Source organism: Triturus cristatus, chromosome 12, assembly GCF_964204655.1.
Source record: "Triturus cristatus chromosome 12, aTriCri1.1, whole genome shotgun sequence".
NCBI classification, from domain to species: domain Eukaryota; kingdom Metazoa; phylum Chordata; class Amphibia; order Caudata; family Salamandridae; genus Triturus; species Triturus cristatus.
In genome coordinates, this window is record NC_140595.1 from 420,334,058 (window position 1) to 420,357,095 (window position 23,038).

At 39.7% G+C, this 23,038-nt stretch overlaps 1 protein-coding gene across 2 annotated transcripts in view; it reads left to right on the plus strand.

Annotated features, from left to right (window-relative positions):
- Window positions 1–23,038, plus strand: part of LOC146776044 (fatty acyl-CoA hydrolase precursor, medium chain-like) — a 316,465-nt gene that overhangs the window by 141,718 nt on the left and 151,709 nt on the right. For both annotated transcript variants that reach the window (XM_085638270.1, XM_085638271.1), the window contains exons 7-8: window positions 7,037–7,150; window positions 9,986–10,090. In XM_085638270.1, coding sequence (XP_085494396.1) covers window positions 7,037–7,150; window positions 9,986–10,090 — 219 coding nt within the window. The remainder of the gene's footprint in view (window positions 1–7,036; window positions 7,151–9,985; window positions 10,091–23,038) is intronic.

Genomic DNA, 23,038 nt, shown 5'->3' on the forward strand with positions numbered 1-23,038 from the left:
TAAATGCTTTATTCGATTTTAAAGGATAATAAAATCATAATAGCACACATTCAATAAAATCAGGCCATTTAAAAATTGCATTAAAATATCTTGATAAAATATAGCGGTTCCAAAAGTACATAATTTTACAACATAGGGATTAACAGGTTAAACTTTTTCTTTTCCTCATTATACTCTTCAAAAGCCCCGTCATAGCTCCAATACTACACATTGTCCAATAATTCTAAAAAGAGAAATTCTGGATGACATTGCCGCCAGCCTCCCTGCTTTAACATTGGCTTAATCCATCTAGCTCTTTCTTTAACATAAAATTGACATAATAAAACAACATGCATTGTAGATTGAGAAGCAGTGTTGTCACAAGGACATGGGCAGAGTTTCCTGGACCAGTCATTTACAGAAGGAAAAGAGACAAGACGATGGAAGCAATAAAATCTGAGCCTAGTCAATATATATCTGTCAAATTCTTGTAGACAGCATACTAAATAGAGCTGGATGGAATAACTAGACAGGCTCAGTTGATGCTGGATCACAGAGTATTTACTTATCTCCACCATTAATCTAAGGGACTCAAAGTGCTGTAAACATAAGGATTTAAGCTCCTTTCTCGATAAAGTGCACATAGTGTCTGGGTTAGAATAAAAATCAGGTTTGCATAAGTCGTGAGATAAATTACTTATATAGTATAACCAAGGGATTTCTTTGGCCTGATCTAATCCCATGGAGTCCATTATGATCTCACGGTTCAAACCTAAACTAGGAGAGGTCCAAATCCTATGCCAAAGTAAGACTGGTTGGATTTTAATCAAGTCGGAAATATGGATGATTCCCAGCTCATTATGACAATTAAAAATGGAAGAACTCCGGGGAACGGCAAGAATGAACCTTAAAAAATCATTTTCAACCACTTGGATTGGTGCAATGTCTTGGAAACCCCATATCCCTGCGCCATATGTGGCTATACTAATACATTTTGCTTGATATATTTTCAGTAGTATTCCCGGGGGCCTTTCCCCATTTTCCTTGAGAAAAGCATCAGTGCCGCAGTTGCCCTTTTAAATAGGAGCATTCTTTTCTTAACGGCTGGTCCCCAGGAACCCCGGTCCTCCAATAAAATTCCAAGATAAGAAAATGTTTTAGTTGATTCGATTCTGCCGTCCCTCGTTACTAAAGTTCTACACTTATTCTTTCCTTTCCCACAAGACATCATAAAAGTCTTTGTAACATTTATTTTTAGGCCCCTATCATCCATAAAGTCAATGTAGGTTGACAGGGCCCTCTGGAGGCCAAGCTGGGTTCTCGCCATTAGCACTGATTCATCTGCGTAGAGAAGGGAGACAATCTGTTGGTTCTTTATTATCGGAGAATCGTTCACCCTGGCCACCAATTCCTCTTCTAAAGCGTTGGTATATAAAGTGAAGAGGAACGGGGCCAGTACACAACCTTGCCTAACTCCCTTCTCCACACGGAATGATTTGGTGCAATCACCCTTTAATCCATACCTCACTTTGGCTGAGGACCCCTGATATAATTGCCTCAAAAATAGTACTAAGGGGGGATCAACTTTTAGTTCCTCTATAATACTCCATAACCTGCTGTGATCAACACAATTTTAAAACCTGTTCGATAGTACCCATCCCTTCCCTAAACCCATATTGGACCCTACTTAAGATGTTATTATCCTCGGCCCACTGTTGAAGTCTATTTAATACAACCCTTCCTGCGATTTTCATAAAGGAGTCTAGGAGGGAGATAGGGCGATAACAAGCTGGATCTTCTCGGTCCCCTTTTTTAAAAACTGGAATTATCACAGATTCCGACCAGGATTTAATGAACCCCCCAGCACAGCAGGCTTCTAAAACATGGGTTAGCAGTGGAGACCATAGATCTATTGTTCTTTTATATAAATAAATCGGTATCCCGTCGGGACCTGGAGCTTTACCACTTTTGCTCTCTTTTATTGACATCATCACTTCATCGTGAGAAAATTGAATGTCAATCGGCGTAAACTGAATAGGATATCCAGATAAAAGAGGTTCCCGACATAAGTTGATATCCTCACTGCTCTTATTACCATACACGTTAGAGAAAAAATGTACCCAGGAGAGCTCATCTATTGCTATCTCAACTCGAGCCTCCTCTTTTGTAGCAAAAAATGGTGCATTGACCGCCTGCCAAAAACAAATAAAATATTTGCGTAGGGAAGCCTCGTACAAATTATTCCAAGCTAGATTTTTGATTTCTTTCTTACGATTACTTCTTGCCAAATTGTAGGCCTTCCTACTCACTCTAATTTCCTCAAAGTCCCTCACTGGTTTATGAAGGGCAGCCTTTAACAACGAATATGTCTTGGAACAGTTTGTATCAAACCACCCCTGGTCTTTGTTGGGTACAGGCTTTATTGGATGATTCAGCAAATTTTGATTCACCGCTGTTACTTCGGAAAAAGCATACAGAATGTCCCTATAGGATGACCCTTCCCGCAGGCACTCGGTGATAGGAATTAAAGCCTTAGTTATAATCTTAGTATTCAGTGTTTCAGGATCCTTCCTACACCACTTCAAGGAAAAACCATTCTGGCGGGCCAGTGCAACATCTTGATTCTGAGCCAGACTTTCCGAAACCGAAAGAGTGCGCTTAGTTGGGAGTAAAATATTTATAGTTAATGGCAGGTGGTCACTTAGGCCACTAGTGTGAGTACAAAATTGGACAAACCAATTAGAATAGCAAATTGGAATAATGATAAAATCTATCAGGGAATTAAATCCACGTCCGATGAATGTGGGACTAAACTCAACAGAAGGAGAACACAATGTATTTGCGAAACCTAATTCAAAGGTAGCCATCATTTCGTTAAGACATTCACCTCTATCAGAGTGGACGAAGTGGGCTGCATGAACATTATTACCGGAGTCAATATCCCCAAACCCACATACAGGATTTTGGCAGATACTAGTATTAAAATCCCCACCCCAAATCATGATCACATCCCTTCCCCTAGAAACAACCAGGTTAGTTAAAAAATCCATAAGGCTTTTTATTATTCCTACAAAGTTACCCCTGTCAATGTTGTTGTAGAAATTAATAATCACTATCTCAGTTTGCATAGAGAAAAGGATATCGATAATTTGATAAGGGGTCGACTTTAATGTTATTATCTTTTGGACCTTCAACATATTTGAAATATAGATGGAAATTCCCCCCTTATGCCTCCCTTGAACTGAACGTAGGGCAGAGATATGATATGTTTTAAAACCATCAATATGCAATGCGTCCAGTAACCAAGTCTCCTGTATACACAGAATATCAAAGTTGTTAATAAAATCTACCCAAACTTGGTTATCCACCTTAGATTGTAAACCAGCTATATTCCAAAATACCACTCTAACATAGCCTTTAGCAGAATCATTTTGGGGAACACATTCCTCCTCGAAATTTTCTTGACTTTGCTTCCCCTGCAGCTGCGGGTCGGTAACGAACGTATTTACTGTATCTAAAGGAGATATTACTTCAATAAGTTCACTGACCTTATTAAGATCATTTATACCCATTTTTAGGGGGCCTAATACATTTGAAATAGTACGATTTTGATGTCCCATTATAGTGTTTAAGCTGGTAGAATTATTAAAATTAAAAATCAGAGTGTTATCTGAGCTAGCCCCTAGTTGCATGTCCCTTATGGCTTTGGTAGGTTCCTCGGCGATTACTGGGAAGTTTCGCCCCTTGTTGATGTTAAAAGCCCTGTCCAGTCGTGAATGTCGAGTCTGCACTATATAAAACTACAAAAATGTGCTTTCTTGCTGAATGTTTTTTAAAATAGTAATTATCTTTTGATTTGTTGTAATGCTTTTGCAATTAAAACATTAGTACACACCCAGTTAATTGACACACTCACACCTTCAAGCATTCTACATGTTTACAGCTTCAGGCTTTATACATTTTTACTTCAATTTCAGCCATGCTGAACAGCAGACATGGTTCTATTCAATATAGCTAAAAATACATTAACATTGACAAGGCCAACAGCTCTTGGATTGCGGAGACCTATTGCCTTTGTCAGTGCTTGTTGTTGAAGCTATAAATGTATGTTATGAGCTAATATGATATTTGAAAGACCTTTGAATTGTTCATCTGCTTGCTCCGAAACAATGAATTAAGGCTGTCAATAAGATTAGTGGTCTATATTAATCCCTGTAATTTCCCCACCCCCTTCAAATATCTGTACCAGCGGTCAGGGTAATTCCAGAGCTGAAGAAATAATGGGGATTACATATTTATTGGGGATTAACATTTCAGATTCTGTCTTTCGATCCCATTCCTGCATGTTTTTCCCCAGTGTTTCACTTGGAGATCTTATATATCCAGTTGTCCGTTAACTGTTCAGTCTTTTAAACCTGTGAACATTAAGATCCCTAATGTCATTATATATCTTTTCAAAATTTATTTTTATTAGGACTCTGTTTTCTAGGCTATGTTTCAGAATAGAGTTACAAAGTATCGACCTGTTAGGCTACATGATTTAGGTAGACCTTTACCCAGCAGCCTCAAGTTTACTCTTATGCTGCCTTAGTTCGGCCACCAGTATAAGCCCAACCAGGCCCTAAATGCAGACATATACATTATGAAGAACCTAACTTGCTTTCACAGGAAAAAAATACCAGAGGAAATCACGGTGCCTTGTTTGGAGGTTCTGGCTAGCCTCAAATCGTATCCCTTATTTAAAGGAAATTGACTGCTTGTATGCTTGGCCCATTCCAAATAGTTAATGGACGTCTGATGCCTATGTCCCTGTTTGAAGTATGTCATCCTTCTTCTCTCCATTGTAATTACAATGAACAATGGTCAGATTATGTTGGATTTTCATTTTCTAGGGCCCTGCTTGCAATTTATGTGCATGGTTTTGCCACCACTGGAATGTGTCTTTTGGCCCACTATTCCACTAAATGTCTGAAGGTGATTCCCCACCTCTCTTCACCAGATGCAGTGTGTTATGAGCCAACACAGTTATGTGAGTGCTGTGAAAAGAAGACAGATTTTGCGCAATGAAGTAGAACAAACATAACCCAGACATCCACCCTCTGTTGTGCAGAGTGATGAGTCCAAGCTTCTGTAGCCTCAACAACCACCTCTAAGAGAACCATACCTACCTTGGGCATGAAATATTATAAATTCCCACCTAGCCATTGGCCTCTTAAGAAAGTAGAAGAAAACATTTAACACAAACATTCACTGTCAAAACCGAGAGACATGAATGGAAAATTACTTTCTGTATAAACAATATTATCAGAAACTCCAGCCTTGTGTTTGTATCAGACAATTGTCCCCATCTCTGGGACCTGAACTTTGGACAGGGATTTCTGATATGATGCTTGTGTGATCAGGGACATCTTAAGGATTTTGGGGGCCATGGGCCAAACGTATTATGAGGGTCTCTGCTCAGGGTAACTCTGAATTTATGATCAATTTCAGCTCTTTCATGCCCTCTTTGGCCAGGTCACTGACAGTGCACAGGCACACTCATCCAAAATTTAAATGTGTTTACATCTAATATTCAGGAATTGTAACGTGTCAATTTTCCTGCGAATAACCTCTTTGACACCCTCCTATTTCTCAAATGTGAGGTCGTTTTGATCTAAAGGAAACTTGTTTATGGATGTTGCATTAAACATAAACACAACATTTCTCTGCTAAATATTTGTAATAGACTCTCACACAACACCCACATTAAAAATAAATTAAAGGAAAACAGTATTTAGAACAATCTGTTTAAGAATTATTTAAGGTCACAAGGACAAGACTTTCTGCAGAACAGAGCTGGCTCTATCACCCCTACCCCCCCCCCCCCCGAAAGGCTGGTGCCCTGGGCCAAAGCTCACTTTGCCCATGCCCTAAAACATCTCTGCATGTGGTTTTCTCTACGGACTCTAATTTAAAATTCAAGCTGGCAACACAAAGCACATGGCATTTAACTATTGATTTGACACTCTTGAACTAATTACCAAAGCGAATAGCAAGTAATTACCACCCATAGAAATCCAAGGTCTTGCTACATATCTCCATGACATGGAACGTGATCCACCTTCAATTCCCGGAAACGACTCTAGAAACTGACTCCTTCATCTTCGGGTTGAAGGCTGCTTTTGGGATAGAGGGATCACATTAGCATTAGCTGAGGTCATGCATGTGTAACTGCACACAACAGTTGACAATAGGCGTCATCTCGTGGCAAAAATCTGGAGTGTCCTCAGACATGCTTAAAAGGCCCCCTTTATCTCCCCAAATCTGTGTGCTGCTTGCACAGGTTCAAAGGTTTTAGCCAGGGCATGTTTGCTTTACCAGCTAGGTCCTGGCAGAAAGTGTCTGCATTCTAATACGAATAATTCTTTGAACTATTGTTTTAGGACTGTCAAAACGAACAAGAGGTAGATTAAACCATTCGGAAGCTATAGATTTACTTTCCTATAGGCTAGGATTAAGAGTAGGCCAAAATTTAGAGGATGGTGACTGTCAAAGCAGCTGCAGGTCGCACAAAACTATGGTTCCCCTGAACCAACTGATCACTAACGAAGGGGAAGAGAATGTGGCCTAACGACTGTGGCGGTTGACCTCGGAGCTGAGGAACCAGGTTCCAGTCTCGGCAGGGACGCTCAACATTCTGTGATTCTCGGCAAATCACTTAATTTCCCCCTGCCTAGCAAAATGTAATCTGTCTCTAAGTAACTTGTGCTCATGTAAAGCGCTCTGATACCTTCGGGTCTTGCTTGCGCTATATAAACTCCCCCCCAAAAATGCCAAACTCCGGAGCAGCTTCAATCCTGCCCCCTTGCTTGAATTTGCATTAGAATTATTGCTGAGAAGGATTAATCTTTAATAAAAGACGAGCATTTTCAGTCATTTATGTAAAGAACAAATGGGAAACAACATGTTATTGTTTGTTATTCTTTAATGTACTTAGTGCGTCTGAAAACTTGATGCATTCAAGTTTTCCCTCAACTGGGCATTTCGAGTGGTTTACATTTGCCTCTGTTTTTTTCAGGTGTTATCTCCGCTGTCCAAGGGATTGTTTCACAAAGCTATTTCGCAGAGTGGTGTATCCATCATCCCTGGATTTGTTTCTGATGATCAAGAAAAAGTTGCTGCCATTAATAGGGTAATTTATCCTTTACTTCCTGCTTGAATTCCCAAATATTTTTTTTCATGTGGTATCAATTCAAATAATCATGCTATGACAATGAATGTAACTTGTTATATCATGCCTGTAGCATGTGTAACCTCTGCACCTAAGGGCAGGTGGCAGGCATTCTCTAAGGGCCTCATTTATGTGGTTTTGACGAAAGGCAGCAGGTCACCTTGCTGTGCTGCCCTACATCAAAGTGAAAGGGCAGGAACACACCATATTTATCTAATACTGTGCATTCCTGTCTTTTTCCCCAGCGCTGGCGCTGTTTCGGCAGCCTAGTGCCATCCAAGGCACCCTTACACCATGGTGCGAGGGTGCATGTGTTGTTGGCAGGGTTGTTATTGTGCACGAAGGGGCACTTTCCTGAACAAAAACAATCTTGAGAGGCATTTTTCTTGTTCCATGTGTCCTGCAGAATGCAGCACACATAGAAAGAGGAATAAATGAGGAGAAAGAAGTCATTTTTCCTCGTTACACCTCACCTAAGGAAGCATAAGGTTTTAGCGCATCCCCAGAATACATATTCTTGTAAATCTGGGGTAGCTTTAAAATCCATGGGTGTTGCATGGAAACACCCACCCCAATGCTCGTGGAACACCTCCTGAGAGTAGAGTAAGGCAACACAGTGATTTGCTCTGCCTTGCCTTAATTCATATCTATGAGGCCATTCAAAGCCATGCAAGTGGTTTGTGTGACCTCATAAATATGATTTTGCAGTTTGCGCTGCCAGGGCATCACAAAAAGTGAAGCTCCGGCAGCGCAAGGGGTTCATAAATGAAGGAAACGTATTGGTAACACAAAAGGGACCATGTAACGATCCACAAGAGGCCATATCCTTGATAGAAAGCCCATGCAGGCAGTAACAAACTTAGAAAACCACATAAAAGCCAATGGCTGAAGGGGGATGACCCCTCACTATTTTTATTTGGACTTGTACAATTGACATTGGGTACTCCAATCAGATAAATCTGCCTGTAGCCAGGCCTAAAAAGAATGAGCATTCAAGCAAAGCCTTTTGCAGGATACACACAAAGAATAGGTATCTTTCTGAATCACTGAAACCCAACAAAATATTTAAGATCTACAAAAAATGAGGAGTACAATTTGATTTTTGGTAAAATTAGAAAATTCAAAAGGGTTTTGGTAACTATTTTATTTCTCTTATAAATTTGCTAAAGTAAAACACTGTGTGCTCTCCTGGTTGGATTTCTGACTGCAGAGTACTCACAAAGGATGATCTTTCAGTCTTAAATCGGTTTACTCATGCAACATTTCACCACGATCACATAATATTGAGCAAGAGCAAATTCCACTCAAGTGCTGGCAAGTAGGTGTAGTTTCCATGTAAAGATTGGGAATGCTCACAAACTCCTGTGTTTGTAGGTATTCTCAAAACCCTCTACATCCAAGTGGAAAGGAGCAACTTCAAAATTCATGAGTGTTTAGAAGAAGTTTCTCCCCATGGAAAAATATGTTTCAGTAAAGGAGAAAAATGACATTACACAAAGTAGCTGGCATTTTACCTTGCATAATTGTACAATGCCTACAATTAGACAGTGAGAAAATTCCGCTTCCAGGGCAAAAAAGGTTTTCTCCAGGGTTACATCTGGGAAAGTGTAACTGGCATGTGTTTTCACATTATATCATAAACCTGCATCTGCAGATTTACTTATTTTCTCAGTGACCCAAGCCCTAAATTCAAAAAATTAACTCATTTGGATTTTCCGCTGAGTGGGAATTTTACACAAGTAAATCATGCACAAATATGAATTCCCTCTTTTAAGATTTCATTTTTTTGTCCCACAAAGAAAAGAATTCCCACTGTGAGATCTGGTCTTGTCACTTGTTTAATCACCTTGAAGAGACATTTCCTTCCAACTCTGAGAGGAGCAATTTTAGTGTGATTCCTCGATCAAGGCTGCATGCAGACTCTTTGTGAACACTACCACATTTTTCAGGTCTGTCACAGCTCTCCTTTCCTTAATCTTTTTATCCTCATACTCAAAATAAAAAAATATATTAATGGAAAATTCAAATGAAGGGTGGAGTTTTGAGAATCCTTAATGCAATTTACAATTGTAAACTTCCATAAATGCTTATTTTGTTAGTAAATACCCAGGAAACTTATTTCAGCAAATTGCATTTGTTAATATTTCCTTTTTTGCACATCTAATATGTACAAATATTTGTGAATCTGGTCGTTGTAACTTAAAAAAAGATATTGAAGAATTTTCAGAACTAGACAAAGTAGGTGTGTTATCAGTGTACTCATTGGCCAACCAGCAGAACATCTTGTTGAGGGCCTGAGACAGGACTCGTCCGCCATGAAAAAGATGAAGTAACAAACACACAAACGTTGAAACAGAAATTGAAGCACCAGTAATTGGATTTTATGTTTTTTAGCACCGCACAGTTGAAATACTGGCTAACTTTCTTACTTTGAATCATAAATATGGGAACATAAGAACAATCCCATTGAAATAACATATGTTGTCGAAAGTTCAGTGTATACAAACGAGTTCCCAAAGAAAGTGCAGAGATTTCCTGTGTTCCCTTAAAAGACCTGAGAATGTGTGCTTAAAAAAACACTGTGCACGTGCATCATCATTATGTGCACACTTTCAACTTATTGATACACATTTATTATTGCCTCACGATATATCAATGTAATTTACATTTTTTAGATGATTCAAAGTGGAGCACGTTTCTGTGTTTCCGTTTATGGTTTACTTGGTGGTAAAGTTCACATGGAATAGTTCTTGTCATGTACACATGCTTTCTGTTTGTTTCTGTTATCATCTGCAGGAACTTGCTAATTTAACTGGCTGTGACTTTACGGATTCCGCCGCACTCGTAAACTGCATGAGGAAGAAATCTGAGGAGGAGCTCTTACAGCCTTTTCTGGATGGGGTAGGTGCCACTGTGCATGGGACCGAATACACAGAATAAACAGATTATTATTTCATAATGTTTGTAGTAGATAGATTGTTCCATGTCCAAGGTTGGTAATACAAAAAATTGAACACAATAGACAGCTGTTTATTTTTGGCATCGGTGACACTGCACAGGGGAGGGTGTTCCTTTTTATGATATGTGTATTTGTATAGCACACACTCAACCAGGAGGAAATTCTGCCACTGAAGGAGAAACTGTATGCGCCGAGCCAGGGCTAGGCGTAGAGCCAGGTCTTCAGGTTCCTGCTGAATTCAAAAACTGAGGAGGAGGCTCTGATGTGCAGAGGCAGGTCATTCCAGGCTTTAGGAGTGAGGTAGGAGAAGGATCAGCAATCAGATCTGGCTTTGCATATGCTGGGAGGGTGGGGTGCAAGTAGGTGTCCTTCTGAGAAGAGGTGTCTGATAGGTTTGTGGAAGTCTATATTGTTGTTGAGGTACATAGAGTCAATGTTGTGTAAGGCTTTGTGTCTGTCCATGAGGAGTTAGTGGATTGAGAGCCAGTTGACCACATTGTGGTGTGGGTGATGTGAGTGCGGGGTGAAAGGATGAGGTCGAGCCTGGCCACAGAGTTTTGTATGGTCTGAAGTCTTCTGGTCAGGTGAGTGTTGATTCCAGTATAGAGTGAATTGCTGCAGTCCAGCTTGCTTCTTATGGGGGCTTGGGGATAGTTCTGTAAGTGTGGGTGGGGAGCCTTCTGAATATGTTCTTGAGTATCTTGAGTGTGCGGTAATAGGAGACAGAGGTTGCATTCACTTGACTGGTCATGGTGAGCTGGTTGTCGAATGCTATTCCAAGGTTCTTTGCATGGGTTGCCGGAAGGATTTGGGACCGAGTTAGACAGGCCACCAGGTGCAGTCCTAGAGCAAAGAGTCTTTGCCAAAGATTGCTACTTCAATTTTGTCAGTGTTGAGTTTTAGGCAGTTGGTTTTCATCCATCTCTAACAGCATACTTCCTGAGGCTGTTACCATGTTATCAAAGTAACTTTTACCCTGCAGGTGAAGGGTAATGCCTGAATTACTTACTGGTAATCTTCTGTAGTTCCTCTTTACTCATCCCATTGTACATGTTTGTAGTGAAGGTGCCCATTCACTCTATAGAGTCCACCACAGCTAAGCTGGTTTCACTCCGTATCAGTGGTGAAAGGACTTCCCATAAATCCTTCCCTCACTTAAAACAACCTCTTCCTGTTTATGTCAAGCCCTAAGCGAGGTTTGAGGAAGGAACAGGGTGGAGGGCGGGTCATAATTAATTGGACAGATAAGGAAGAATCAGGATAATGAAGATTACCAGTAAGTAATCCAGGTATTACCTCATCTTCTTCTGTTCTCATCCTATTCCATACAATTAAAGGTATGCCAAAGCAATAGCCTCTTCATCAGCCCAAAAATTCCACTTCAAAATATACACCATAGGGAAGAATGTTATTGTCCTGCTCATCCTAACCAGATGTGTGCTCTCATCATCATCTATTTTAGATGGCCACGGTGTGGTCGTGTGAGGCAGGTAGGGTGTCTCCTGGGCACAGCTAATTTTTTCCATTGTTTCTTATTTGTTTTTAGATACTGTGCTGCTAAACTCTCTGGGGGAAACGGGGCCTTTATAAATTGTTTTGTAAAAAAGCAACATCCTATTTTGGAATGGACACTGTGTGGACTTGCAGTGGGAGGGCCGGTGCACTGAAGGTGCAAATGGCGTTGTAAATGTAAAAGTTCTTTACTAATGTTTTTTGGAGTGGAGTGGATGTATGTTGTGTGTAGTGCAATTATGTAGTATGTTGTGCAGTGACATTATGTGGATAGAAAGAATGTGGTATTTAGTGTATAGGAGTTATGTAGAGTGGGATTATTTGTTAAGGAGTGTAATTATGTGGTATGGTAGTCTGTGTTGTGGAGTGGAACCTCCGGTTTAAACTTTCTTGTTTCCATAGAATCTAAACTATAAACTCAATTAGACAAAAAAAAGGAAGGAACCAGTGAGGAGTACTTCTGGACCTAGTCAGAGGTTTGAGTAGGGCCACTGGAATTATGAAACTGTTCATATGCACCGATTTTTGCCTAATTATACATTTTCCAAATTTGCAACATAATCCATAATCTGCTCCTAATCTGCAGATTTGAACAAAACAAAAGTTTCTAGCTCAAACGGCTCAAACATTACCAGAAATGCAGCTACAAGTGTTACAGCGTGGTGGAAGGCCCTTTGCAAAGCTGGAATGGTCACCTGTTACTTATTGCTAAATGCTAGTCAATTTTGTCCCTCAGGAACTTCATTGTTTGTCAGTCTTTTATAACTTGCTCATGCTTTTACAATCTGGTTGCCATATCTTTTTCATGTTTAAATACTTCATCTATATTTGGATGTTGACTAAATTCTTGCTGCAATGTTTCTATTCTTGCTTGTATTTTATCCGGATCACTCTTGGCATATTTAATTAAAATAGCCATCATTCTCTGTAACGATTCTGAAATATGGTCTGCCTAGTCTCTGAGCATATTAGGATCCTGGTTTTCATAGGTAGGAGCTATTAATATACAGAATCTTCATGGGATGCATCCAACTGCTAAATACTTTTAAAGTGATTTACACTCCTACCATTTTGAAATCTCACTTTTCCACGCTGTACTTCCATATATTTCACTACTGCTGTTGGTTTGCGCTGTTCACCTGATCAGGGGTGTGTCAAAGATGTTTTACCAGCACACTCACTAACATATCTACTCCCACTCCTGTTCTGCTTGGACGCTTCAAAACAGGCACTGACATGACTGGAATCAGTTTCAATTATTTATTTCACAGAATGCTTGACGTGTTTTTGTAGTTTGCACCACCTTGCTCACACATGTGATTTAAACCATCATGGAAACCATGCACAACGGCATGGGCAGAGAAGAACCACTTTGCATACCTGTTTACATCTTTGAAAAAGTGCACAGTGCAAATAAATGAATATTAACAAAACAATTCCATCTTGCATGTGATCTTATTCGATACATACAACTCACTCATGTATTTAAAAAATGTATTTATGCATTTTTATAATTTAAAATTGCATTTCAACAAGACATTTAAAATCAGTGTATTATTTACAATTCAATCTGATCTAGCGCCATATTTTGATCTTTTATGAACAGGACAATTGAAAGTTTACTTTATGTATATTCAATTTTTTAATTTTCAAATTCTGAACTAGAATTTCTCAAATTGATAACATTCCAATACAAAAGATTACACATTTATTATTTCATTTTCAAAATCTTAAAAACTTTAAAAAGATCTTACAAATCTTAAAAAGATCATAAAAAGTTCATATATAAATATGTATATATATATATATTACCTACTGGCAGTCGCCAGTAGGTAGTTATAGTTAGGACCTATTATCCATAGGAAATCCGCAACATTCTATTTGGAATAATTTATAACGGAGGAATTTCTATAGTTTTGTACGAGTGAAATGTCCCACTAACTATAACACCCCTGAAACCTATGGTTTTTTCTGTGAATTTCTAATGTTTTTAAATGCTAATTTCTAACTATAACGTCTCTGAAACCTCTGTTTTTTTCAGTGAAAAAAAAAAAAATATATATATATATATATATGTATATATATATCCAAGAAAGGTTGGCCTCGTAGGAGTGCCGCTCACGAAGGGGTTATCACACTCCAGCTACGGCTAACAACACCCAGTCTGGCACAATCCCTTCACTTACAGTGCCATACGCGTTTCGGGCGACTCGGCGCCCTTGTTCACTGGCTGCACAAACGGAAAACAGCCGGCATTGATTGTAAGCACTTATTTATTCAATTTAATGAGTCCCGCCCTAGTGGGCTGTAGCAGAAGGCATTATGGTACTTGTCGTTTCCTGCCAAACTCCATCGCGCTATAAACCCCAGTGGGTGCCTTCTGTAGTCCGTTTCAAATGTCTTACCCAGATGGGTGGAATGAATTAAAACCTCATTGGGGCAACCTTCGTGTTTTCAAATTTTGTGGCCAGCCTGGTCGCGAGGAGGTCCCGCTGCCTTAACCTGGCGGTTCCACGGTGCTTGAGTACTATGAGCGCTGACTGGAGTGAAGGGGGCCTGATTGCCGGTAAATATTGGCAGGAGTGCCAGTGACTCTACAATTTTTTCAAGCCCACTGGGGTAATGACATTGTGAGAACTACTTCATCGGGGTTTGCGGCACCCAACCGGGTTTTCATTGGAATGGAGAGTCAGGAGCAGCTATGGGTTAAGACTACATCAACCATAATGCCTTGCTTGCTCACGCCCATGGGGGCGGGACTCCATATTTAAATAAAGTTATTCCTGCACATTTCCGCTGTCCCCGCCTGATGTTGTAGAGCTGGTGAACAAGGGCAGCAAATTGCCCGAAACGCGTCTGGCAGTCTCGTTTGGAAACTTTGAGGGCTGACTGGCACTGCTGCTGCCAGTGTGATCGTGTGCAGTAACCCCTTCGTGTGCGACCTCCTCATTGGGGCAACCTTCGTGTTTTCATGTATATATATATATATATATATATATATATATATATATATATTACCTACTGGCGGTCGCCAGTAGGTAGTTATAGTTAGGACCACGTTTCCATAGGAAAACCTCAACATTCTATTTTGAATAACTTTGGCGCCGGTCGACGAATCCTCGCGAATTTCTCAAAATAGGTGGGGCGCTACGCTCCGCTCCTACCCTGAAAGTTTCGGGGGGATCCGTCAAGCGGGGGCTGAGATAAAAGGGGGGTCCCAAAACGCGTTTTTCCCATGCATTTTTCCATAGGACCTTTAGAACGAGCTACAGCCCGAACGGCTGAACAGAATTACTCAAAATTTGGCAGAGAGGTAGTCCCTAGGTCAAGGAAGTGCCTTTTGTAGGTTTGGTGTAAATCTGTTCAGTAGATTCTGAGAAAATAGCCTTTAAATCAATATATATATCTGAGCCCGCTTACGGTACGCTTACCGTACGCTTACGGTAAGCGTACGGCGGCGTGCGCGAGCGCGATTCTGATTGGCTGTTAGATCTTAGTAAACATTCGAATCGGCCGAAACCAGGAAGCGGCGGCCGCCATTTTGTGTATTTCACTCTGAAAAAAAAGAGTGAAAACAAGGAAAGGGGGCAATGAGGAGAGTTACAGACCCCCTAACATTTGTAAGGGGGTCAAAGAAGGACAGAAAAGTACAAAAAAAACATTTATTGATTTTAAAAAAAATCACGGGGTACGCGTACGGTAAGCTTACGGTAAGCGTACGGTAAAAAAATAAAAATAGATAAATGAAAAGCAGATTTAAGAGTTTAGAAATTAGGGAGCTCTAAAAAGAGCTGTTGTGTTTATGAAGTCATTTTTTTAGTGGTACCTACAAGTAAGTACCGATGCAGAGTCTAAGGTTCAAGAGGAAGACTCTGTTCCCTTCATCATTGAAGTGCACACCATCTCCTCTATAAATGTCTTGCATGTCATAACGCAAGTTGTTGTGGTAAATGGCACCCATACCATAGTCACGGAGGAAAGCAGAAACAGATTTGTTGACGTGCTTTCTTGCTTTGTCAATCTGTGGACAGAAATGATTGGACCAGTTCCATTTTTGCCTTTGGCATATGTTGGAAAACACAAAGGCAGTTTTAGGGAAAAGTGTAAACAGTTGTGCAAAGGTGTCCTTCATAAGCATTTCCAGACCTACCCCAGTCAAAGTGCCTAGGTCATTGCCACCACAGTGCACTATTATGAGGTCAGGGTGTTGGATTTGAATGAAGGATTTCACCAATGGCATCAATTGGTGCCACTTTAACCCTCTCTGACCAATCCATTTAATGTCTACATTTGGCAAAGCAAGGTCTCTCACCATATCTGTTTTCTCTGCAAACTTTTCACTCCAGAAGACATAGCTGTGCCCTACAATCCACACTGTGAACATCTTCAAAGGAGAACTGGATGCACTCAGGAGGTGTCTTTCAGTAGAATGGCAATATGAAAAGAAAGACAGTTTGGAAATGGAGGCATACATATTTTTTACAAAACAAAAAGAACTGATTGGCTGTTTCATACCATTCTAGAAAAAAAACTAGGCTGTATGTGAAAATTAATACAAGCATGTTTTGTATTGGTACAAAAAAATGTGTGTCTAAAGAATAGTACTATGGATTTGCTGTTAGGTTTGAAAAGTCAAGCACTCTTGCTCTGTGGAATTGAAACATTGTGTGTCGAACTTCTGACCTAACTGAACACAGCAGTGTTCCATGAGCTGTTGCTATGGTAGCAGGCAGAAGTCAAGTTGGGGGAAGGGTACTAGGCAGAAGTCAAGTTGGGGGCAGGGTACTTTTGGAAAAGGGTTGGTTTTCAACCAATAGAAATGTGTGATTACATTTAAAAAAAAGGGGGAAGCACTGAGATTTGAAACTTACATGTATATGTGTGGAAAAATAGAGGGAAAGTTTGCCATTATCTGGTTCTGCTGAGAGGAGACAGGTGAACAGAACAGAGATCCTGGCTCTGATAATCTGCTGTTTGAGTGTCACATTTCTTTCAGAACTAACTAATTTTAAAGGTGAGTTTTCAGTTTGAGAGGGTATGTATGTGGTAACTTAAGAAATGAATAATAGAAATGGGAATTGTTTTTGTTGTAGTTACACATGGTGGTTTCATAATGTGTCAGTGTGTAAAAGTGATTTACATTTGCCCCTGAAAAAATAAAAGAGCAGTAAGTGTGCTTTGAAATTGGCAAAGAAATTTCGTTTTGGCACTAATGTGAAAACATGACTCTGTGTGCATAGAAGAATTATAGACAGAGATTTATTGCGTCTTGCTCTGGTGATTTCACAGTTGCATTAGATGGAAAGGGGGAGCGAATTTTTGGGGGAAGAAGCAGAGGCTTAGCACACACCCATGTCCTTGCCGTGTATAGTCATGCACAGTATGTACAAGCCAGTGGGGTTTTCAGGTTTAAGTCTGTAATGCAAATACATTCAGCATCACTAAGGCTGGTTGCCCTTGGTGGAGTGTAGGCAGTCACAGAGAATGCACATGGTGGTGGTCTGAAAAAAAAACAGCTTGGACACGTGCAATTAAATAAAGCAAAAATAGTGGTTTCATAATGTGTCAGTCTGTAAAAGTGATTTCAAATTGTAAAAAGAGATTTTCACTTGCCCCTGAAAAAATAAAAGAGCAGTAAGTGTGCTTTGAAATTGGCAAAGAAATTTCGTTTTGGCACTAATGTGAAAACATGACTCTGTGTGCATAGAAGAATTATAGACAGAGATTTATTGCGTCTTGCTCTGGTGATTTCACAGTTGCATTAGATGGAAAGGGGGAGCGAATTTTTGGGGGAAGAAGCAGAGGCTTAGCACACACCCATGTCCTTGCCGTGTATAGTCATGCACAGTATGTACAAGCCAGTGGGGTTTTCAGGTTTAAGTCTGTAATGCAAATACATTCAGCATCACTAAGGCTGGTTGCCCTTGGTGGAGTGTAGGCAGTCACAGAGAATGCACATGGTGGTGGTCTGAAAAAAAAACAGCTTGGACACGTGCAATTAAATAAAGCAAAAATAGTGGTTTCATAATGTGTCAGTCTGTAAAAGTGATTTCAAATTGTAAAAAGAGATTTTCACTTGCCCCTGAAAAAATAAAAGAGCAGTAAGTGTGCTTTGAAATTGGCAAAGAAATTTCGTTTTGGCACTAATGTGAAAACATGACTCTGTGTGCATAGAAGAATTATAGACAGAGATTTATTGCGTCTTGCTCTGGTGATTTCACAGTTGCATTAGATGGAAAGGGGGAGCGAATTTTTGGGGGAAGAAGCAGAGGCTTAGCACACACCCATGTCCTTGCCGTGTATAGTCATGCACAGTATGTACAAGCCAGTGGGGTTTTCAGGTTTAAGTCTGTAATGCAAATACATTCAGCATCACTAAGGCTGGTTGCCCTTGGTGGAGTGTAGGCAGTCACAGAGAATGCACATGGTGGTGGTCTGAAAAAAAAACAGCTTGGACACGTGCAATTAAATAAAGCAAAAATAGTGGTTTCATAATGTGTCAGTCTGTAAAAGTGATTTCAAATTGTAAAAAGAGATTTTCACTTGCCCCTGAAAAAATAAAAGAGCAGTAAGTGTGCTTTGAAATTGGCAAAGAAATGTCGTTTTGGCACTAATGTGAAAACATGACTCTGTGTGCATAGAAGAATTATAGACAGAGATTTATTGCGTCTTGCTCTGGTGATTTCACAGTTGCATTAGATGGAAAGGGGGAGCGAATTTTTGGGGGAAGAAGCAGAGGCTTAGCACACACCCATGTCCTTGCCGTGTATAGTCATGCACAGTATGTACAAGCCAGTGGGGTTTTCAGGTTTAAGTCTGTAATGCAAATACATTCAGCATCACTAAGGCTGGTTGCCCTTGGTGGAGTGTAGGCAGTCACAGAGAATGCACATGGTGGTGGTCTGAAAAAAAAACAGCTTGGACACGTGCAATTAAATAAAGCAAAAATAGTGGTTTCATAATGTGTCAGTCTGTAAAAGTGATTTCAAATTGTAAAAAGAGATTTTCACTTGCCCCTGAAAAAATAAAAGAGCAGTAAGTGTGCTTTGAAATTGGCAAAGAAATTTCGTTTTGGCACTAATGTGAAAACATGACTCTGTGTGCATAGAAGAATTATAGACAGAGATTTATTGCGTCTTGCTCTGGTGATTTCACAGTTGCATTAGATGGAAAGGGGGAGCGAATTTTTGGGGGAAGAAGCAGAGGCTTAGCACACACCCATGTCCTTGCCGTGTATAGTCATGCACAGTATGTACAAGCCAGTGGGGGTTTCAGGTTTAAGTCTGTAATGCAAATACATTCAGCATCACTAAGGCTGGTTGCCCTTGGTGGAGTGTAGGCAGTCACAGAGAATGCACATGGTGGTGGTCTGTAAAAAAACCAGCTTGGACACGTGCAATTAAATAAAGCAAAAATAGTGGTTTCATAATGTGTCAGTCTGTAAAAGTGATTTCAAATTGTAAAAAGAGATTTTCACTTGCCCCTGAAAAAATAAAAGAGCAGTAAGTGTGCTTTGAAATTGGCAAAGAAATTTCGTTTTGGCACTAATGTGAAAACATGACTCTGTGTGCATAGAAGAATTATAGACAGAGATTTATTGCGTCTTGCTCTGGTGATTTCACAGTTGCATTAGATGGAAAGGGGGAGCGAATTTTTGGGGGAAGAAGCAGAGGCTTAGCACACACCCATGTCCTTGCCGTGTATAGTCATGCACAGTATGTACAAGCCAGTGGGGTTTTCAGGTTTAAGTCTGTAATGCAAATACATTCAGCATCACTAAGGCTGGTTGCCCTTGGTGGAGTGTAGGCAGTCACAGAGAATGCACATGGTGGTGGTCTGAAAAAAAAACAGCTTGGACACGTGCAATTAAATAAAGCAAAAATAGTGGTTTCATAATGTGTCAGTCTGTAAAAGTGATTTCAAATTGTAAAAAGAGATTTTCACTTGCCCCTGAAAAAATAAAAGAGCAGTAAGTGTGCTTTGAAATTGGCAAAGAAATTTCGTTTTGGCACTAATGTGAAAACATGACTCTGTGTGCATAGAAGAATTATAGACAGAGATTTATTGCGTCTTGCTCTGGTGATTTCACAGTTGCATTAGATGGAAAGGGGGAGCGAATTTTTGGGGGAAGAAGCAGAGGCTTAGCACACACCCATGTCCTTGCCGTGTATAGTCATGCACAGTATGTACAAGCCAGTGGGGTTTTCAGGTTTAAGTCTGTAATGCAAATACATTCAGCATCACTAAGGCTGGTTGCCCTTGGTGGAGTGTAGGCAGTCACAGAGAATGCACATGGTGGTGGTCTGAAAAAAAAACAGCTTGGACACGTGCAAATAAATAAAGCAAAAATAGTGGTTTCATAATGTGTCAGTCTGTAAAAGTGATTTCAAATTGTAAAAAGAGATTTTCACTTGCCCCTGAAAAAATAAAAGAGCAGTAAGTGTGCTTTGAAATTGGCAAAGAAATTTCGTTTTGGCACTAATGTGAAAACATGACTCTGTGTGCATAGAAGAATTATAGACAGAGATTTATTGCGTCTTGCTCTGGTGATTTCACAGTTGCATTAGATGGAAAGGGGGAGCGAATTATTGGGGGAAGAAGCAGAGGCTTAGCACACACCCATGTCCTTGCCGTGTATAGTCATGCACAGTATGTACAAGCCAGTGGTATTTTCAGGTTTAAGTCTGTAATGCAAATACATTCAGCATCACTAAGGCTGGTTGCCCTTGGTGGAGTGTAGGCAGTCACAGAGAATGCACATGGTGGTGGTCTGAAAAAAAAACAGCTTGGACACGTGCAATTAAATAAAGCAAAAATAGTGGTTTCATAATGTGTCAGTCTGTAAAAGTGATTTCAAATTGTAAAAAGAGATTTTCACTTGCCCCTGAAAAAATAAAAGAGCAGTAAGTGTGCTTTGAAATTGGCAAAGAAATTTCGTTTTGGCACTAATGTGAAAACATGACTCTGTGTGCATAGAAGAATTATAGGCAGAGATTTATTGCGTCTTGCTCTGGTGATTTCACAGTTGCATTAGATGGAAAGGGGGAGCGAATTTTTGGGGGAAGAAGCAGAGGCTTAGCACACACCCATGTCCTTGCCGTGTATAGTCATGCACAGTATGTACAAGCCAGTGGGGTTTTCAGGTTTAAGTCTGTAATGCAAATACATTCAGCATCACTAAGGCTGGTTGCCCTTGGTGGAGTGTAGGCAGTCACAGAGAATGCACATGGTGGTGGTCTGAAAAAAAAACAGCTTGGACACGTGCAATTAAATAAAGCAAAAATAGTGGTTTCATAATGTGTCAGTCTGTAAAAGTGATTTCAAATTGTAAAAAGAGATTTTCACTTGCCCCTGAAAAAATAAAAGAGCAGTAAGTGTGCTTTGAAATTGGCAAAGAAATTTCGTTTTGGCACTAATGTGAAAACATGACTCTGTGTGCATAGAAGAATTATAGGCAGAGATTTATTGCGTCTTGCTCTGGTGATTTCACAGTTGCATTAGATGGAAAGGGGGAGCGAATTATTGGGGGAAGAAGCAGAGGCTTAGCACACACCCATGTCCTTGCCGTGTATAGTCATGCACAGTATTTACAAGCCAGTGGGGTTTTCAGGTTTAAGTCTGTAATGCAAATACATTCAGCATCACTAAGGCTGGTTGCCCTTGGTGGAGTGTAGGCAGTCACAGAGAATGCACATGGTGGTGGTCTGAAAAAAAAGCAGCTTGGACACGTGCAATTAAATAAAGCAAAAATAGTGGTTTCATAATGTGTCAGTCTGTAAAAGTGATTTCAAATTGTAAAAAGAGATTTTCACTTGCCCCTGAAAAAATAAAAGAGCAGTAAGTGTGCTTTGAAATTGGCAAAGAAATTTCGTTTTGGCACTAATGTGAAAACATGACTCTGTGTGCATAGAAGAATTATAGGCAGAGATTTATTGCGTCTTGCTCTGGTGATTTCACAGTTGCATTAGATGGAAAGGGGGAGCGAATTTTTGGGGGAAGAAGCAGAGGCTTAGCACACACCCATGTCCTTGCCGTGTATAGTCATGCACAGTATGTACAAGCCAGTGGGGTTTTCAGGTTTAAGTCTGTAATGCAAATACATTCAGCATCACTAAGGCTGGTTGCCCTTGGTGGAGTGTAGGCAGTCACAGAGAATGCACATGGTGGTGGTCTGAAAAAAAAACAGCTTGGACACGTGCAATTAAATAAAGCAAAAATAGTGGTTTCATAATGTGTCAGTCTGTAAAAGTGATTTCAAATTGTAAAAAGTGATTTACATTTGCCCCTGAAAAAATAAAAGAGCAGTAAGTGTGCTTTGAAATTGGCAAAGAAATTTCGTTTTGGCACTAATGTGAAAACATGACTCTGTGTGCATAGTAGAATTATAGACAGAGATTTATTGCGTCTTGCTCTGGTGATTTCACAGTTGCATTAGATGGAAAGGGGGAGCGAATTTTTGGGGGAAGAAGCAGAGGCTTAGCACACACCCATGTCCTTGCCGTGTATAGTCATGCACAGTATGTACAAGCCAGTGGGGTTTTCAGGTTTAAGTCTGTAATGCAAATACATTCAGCATCACTAAGGCTGGTTGCCCTTGGTGGAGTGTAGCACTGTGGACATGGGCTTTTTAAAAAATCTGAAAAGTGGTTTCATAATGTGACAGTTTGTAAAAGAGATTTTCACTTGCCCAAAAAAAAGAGCAGTTTGTGTGAATTCAAATTGGCAAAGAAATTTCGTTTTGTGACTATTGTGAAAAGAAATTTAGTAATATATTTAAATACAATAACGGATTTTTTTTTTAGTTTTTTTCAGGTATTGCTGAAGAACAGTGAACAAAATTTAAGATGCCTACAAAATCTCGAGTTCAAAAAACGCTAAAAAAAAACTATATTTGAAGACAACTGGAGGACCAAAGTTAGTAGAAGATGCTGATGTTGGGAAAAAGAAAAAATCTTCTGGTAAGCAAAAAAAACAATTTGTAAACAAAATATTCAAAACAAAGAAAAATGTACAAAATGTCTGTTCTCGGAAAAATGTAACAAAAAATAGAGAACAGCAAAAAATTGAGAATTTAGTTAATGCAAATATACCTTCTGCAATTGAAAAGTTTAACATAAACAGAAAAACAGCATTTAAAGAGATACGTAGAAAAATGTTTCAGAGAAGAGTTATGTCCAATTTGATAAAGGATATAAAGAAATATAAGCAAAAGGCAAAATATTACAAGAGAAAAAAAGAAATTGAAGCCATTGCAGCAAAGGCATTAGAATTAAAAAGGAAACTATTCATTTTAATTTTGAATAGGATGCGTACATTAGATAAAATGGTTAATGTACTGAAATCACAAAGCAAAAGCAAAAGAGTAGTGAACAGAACAA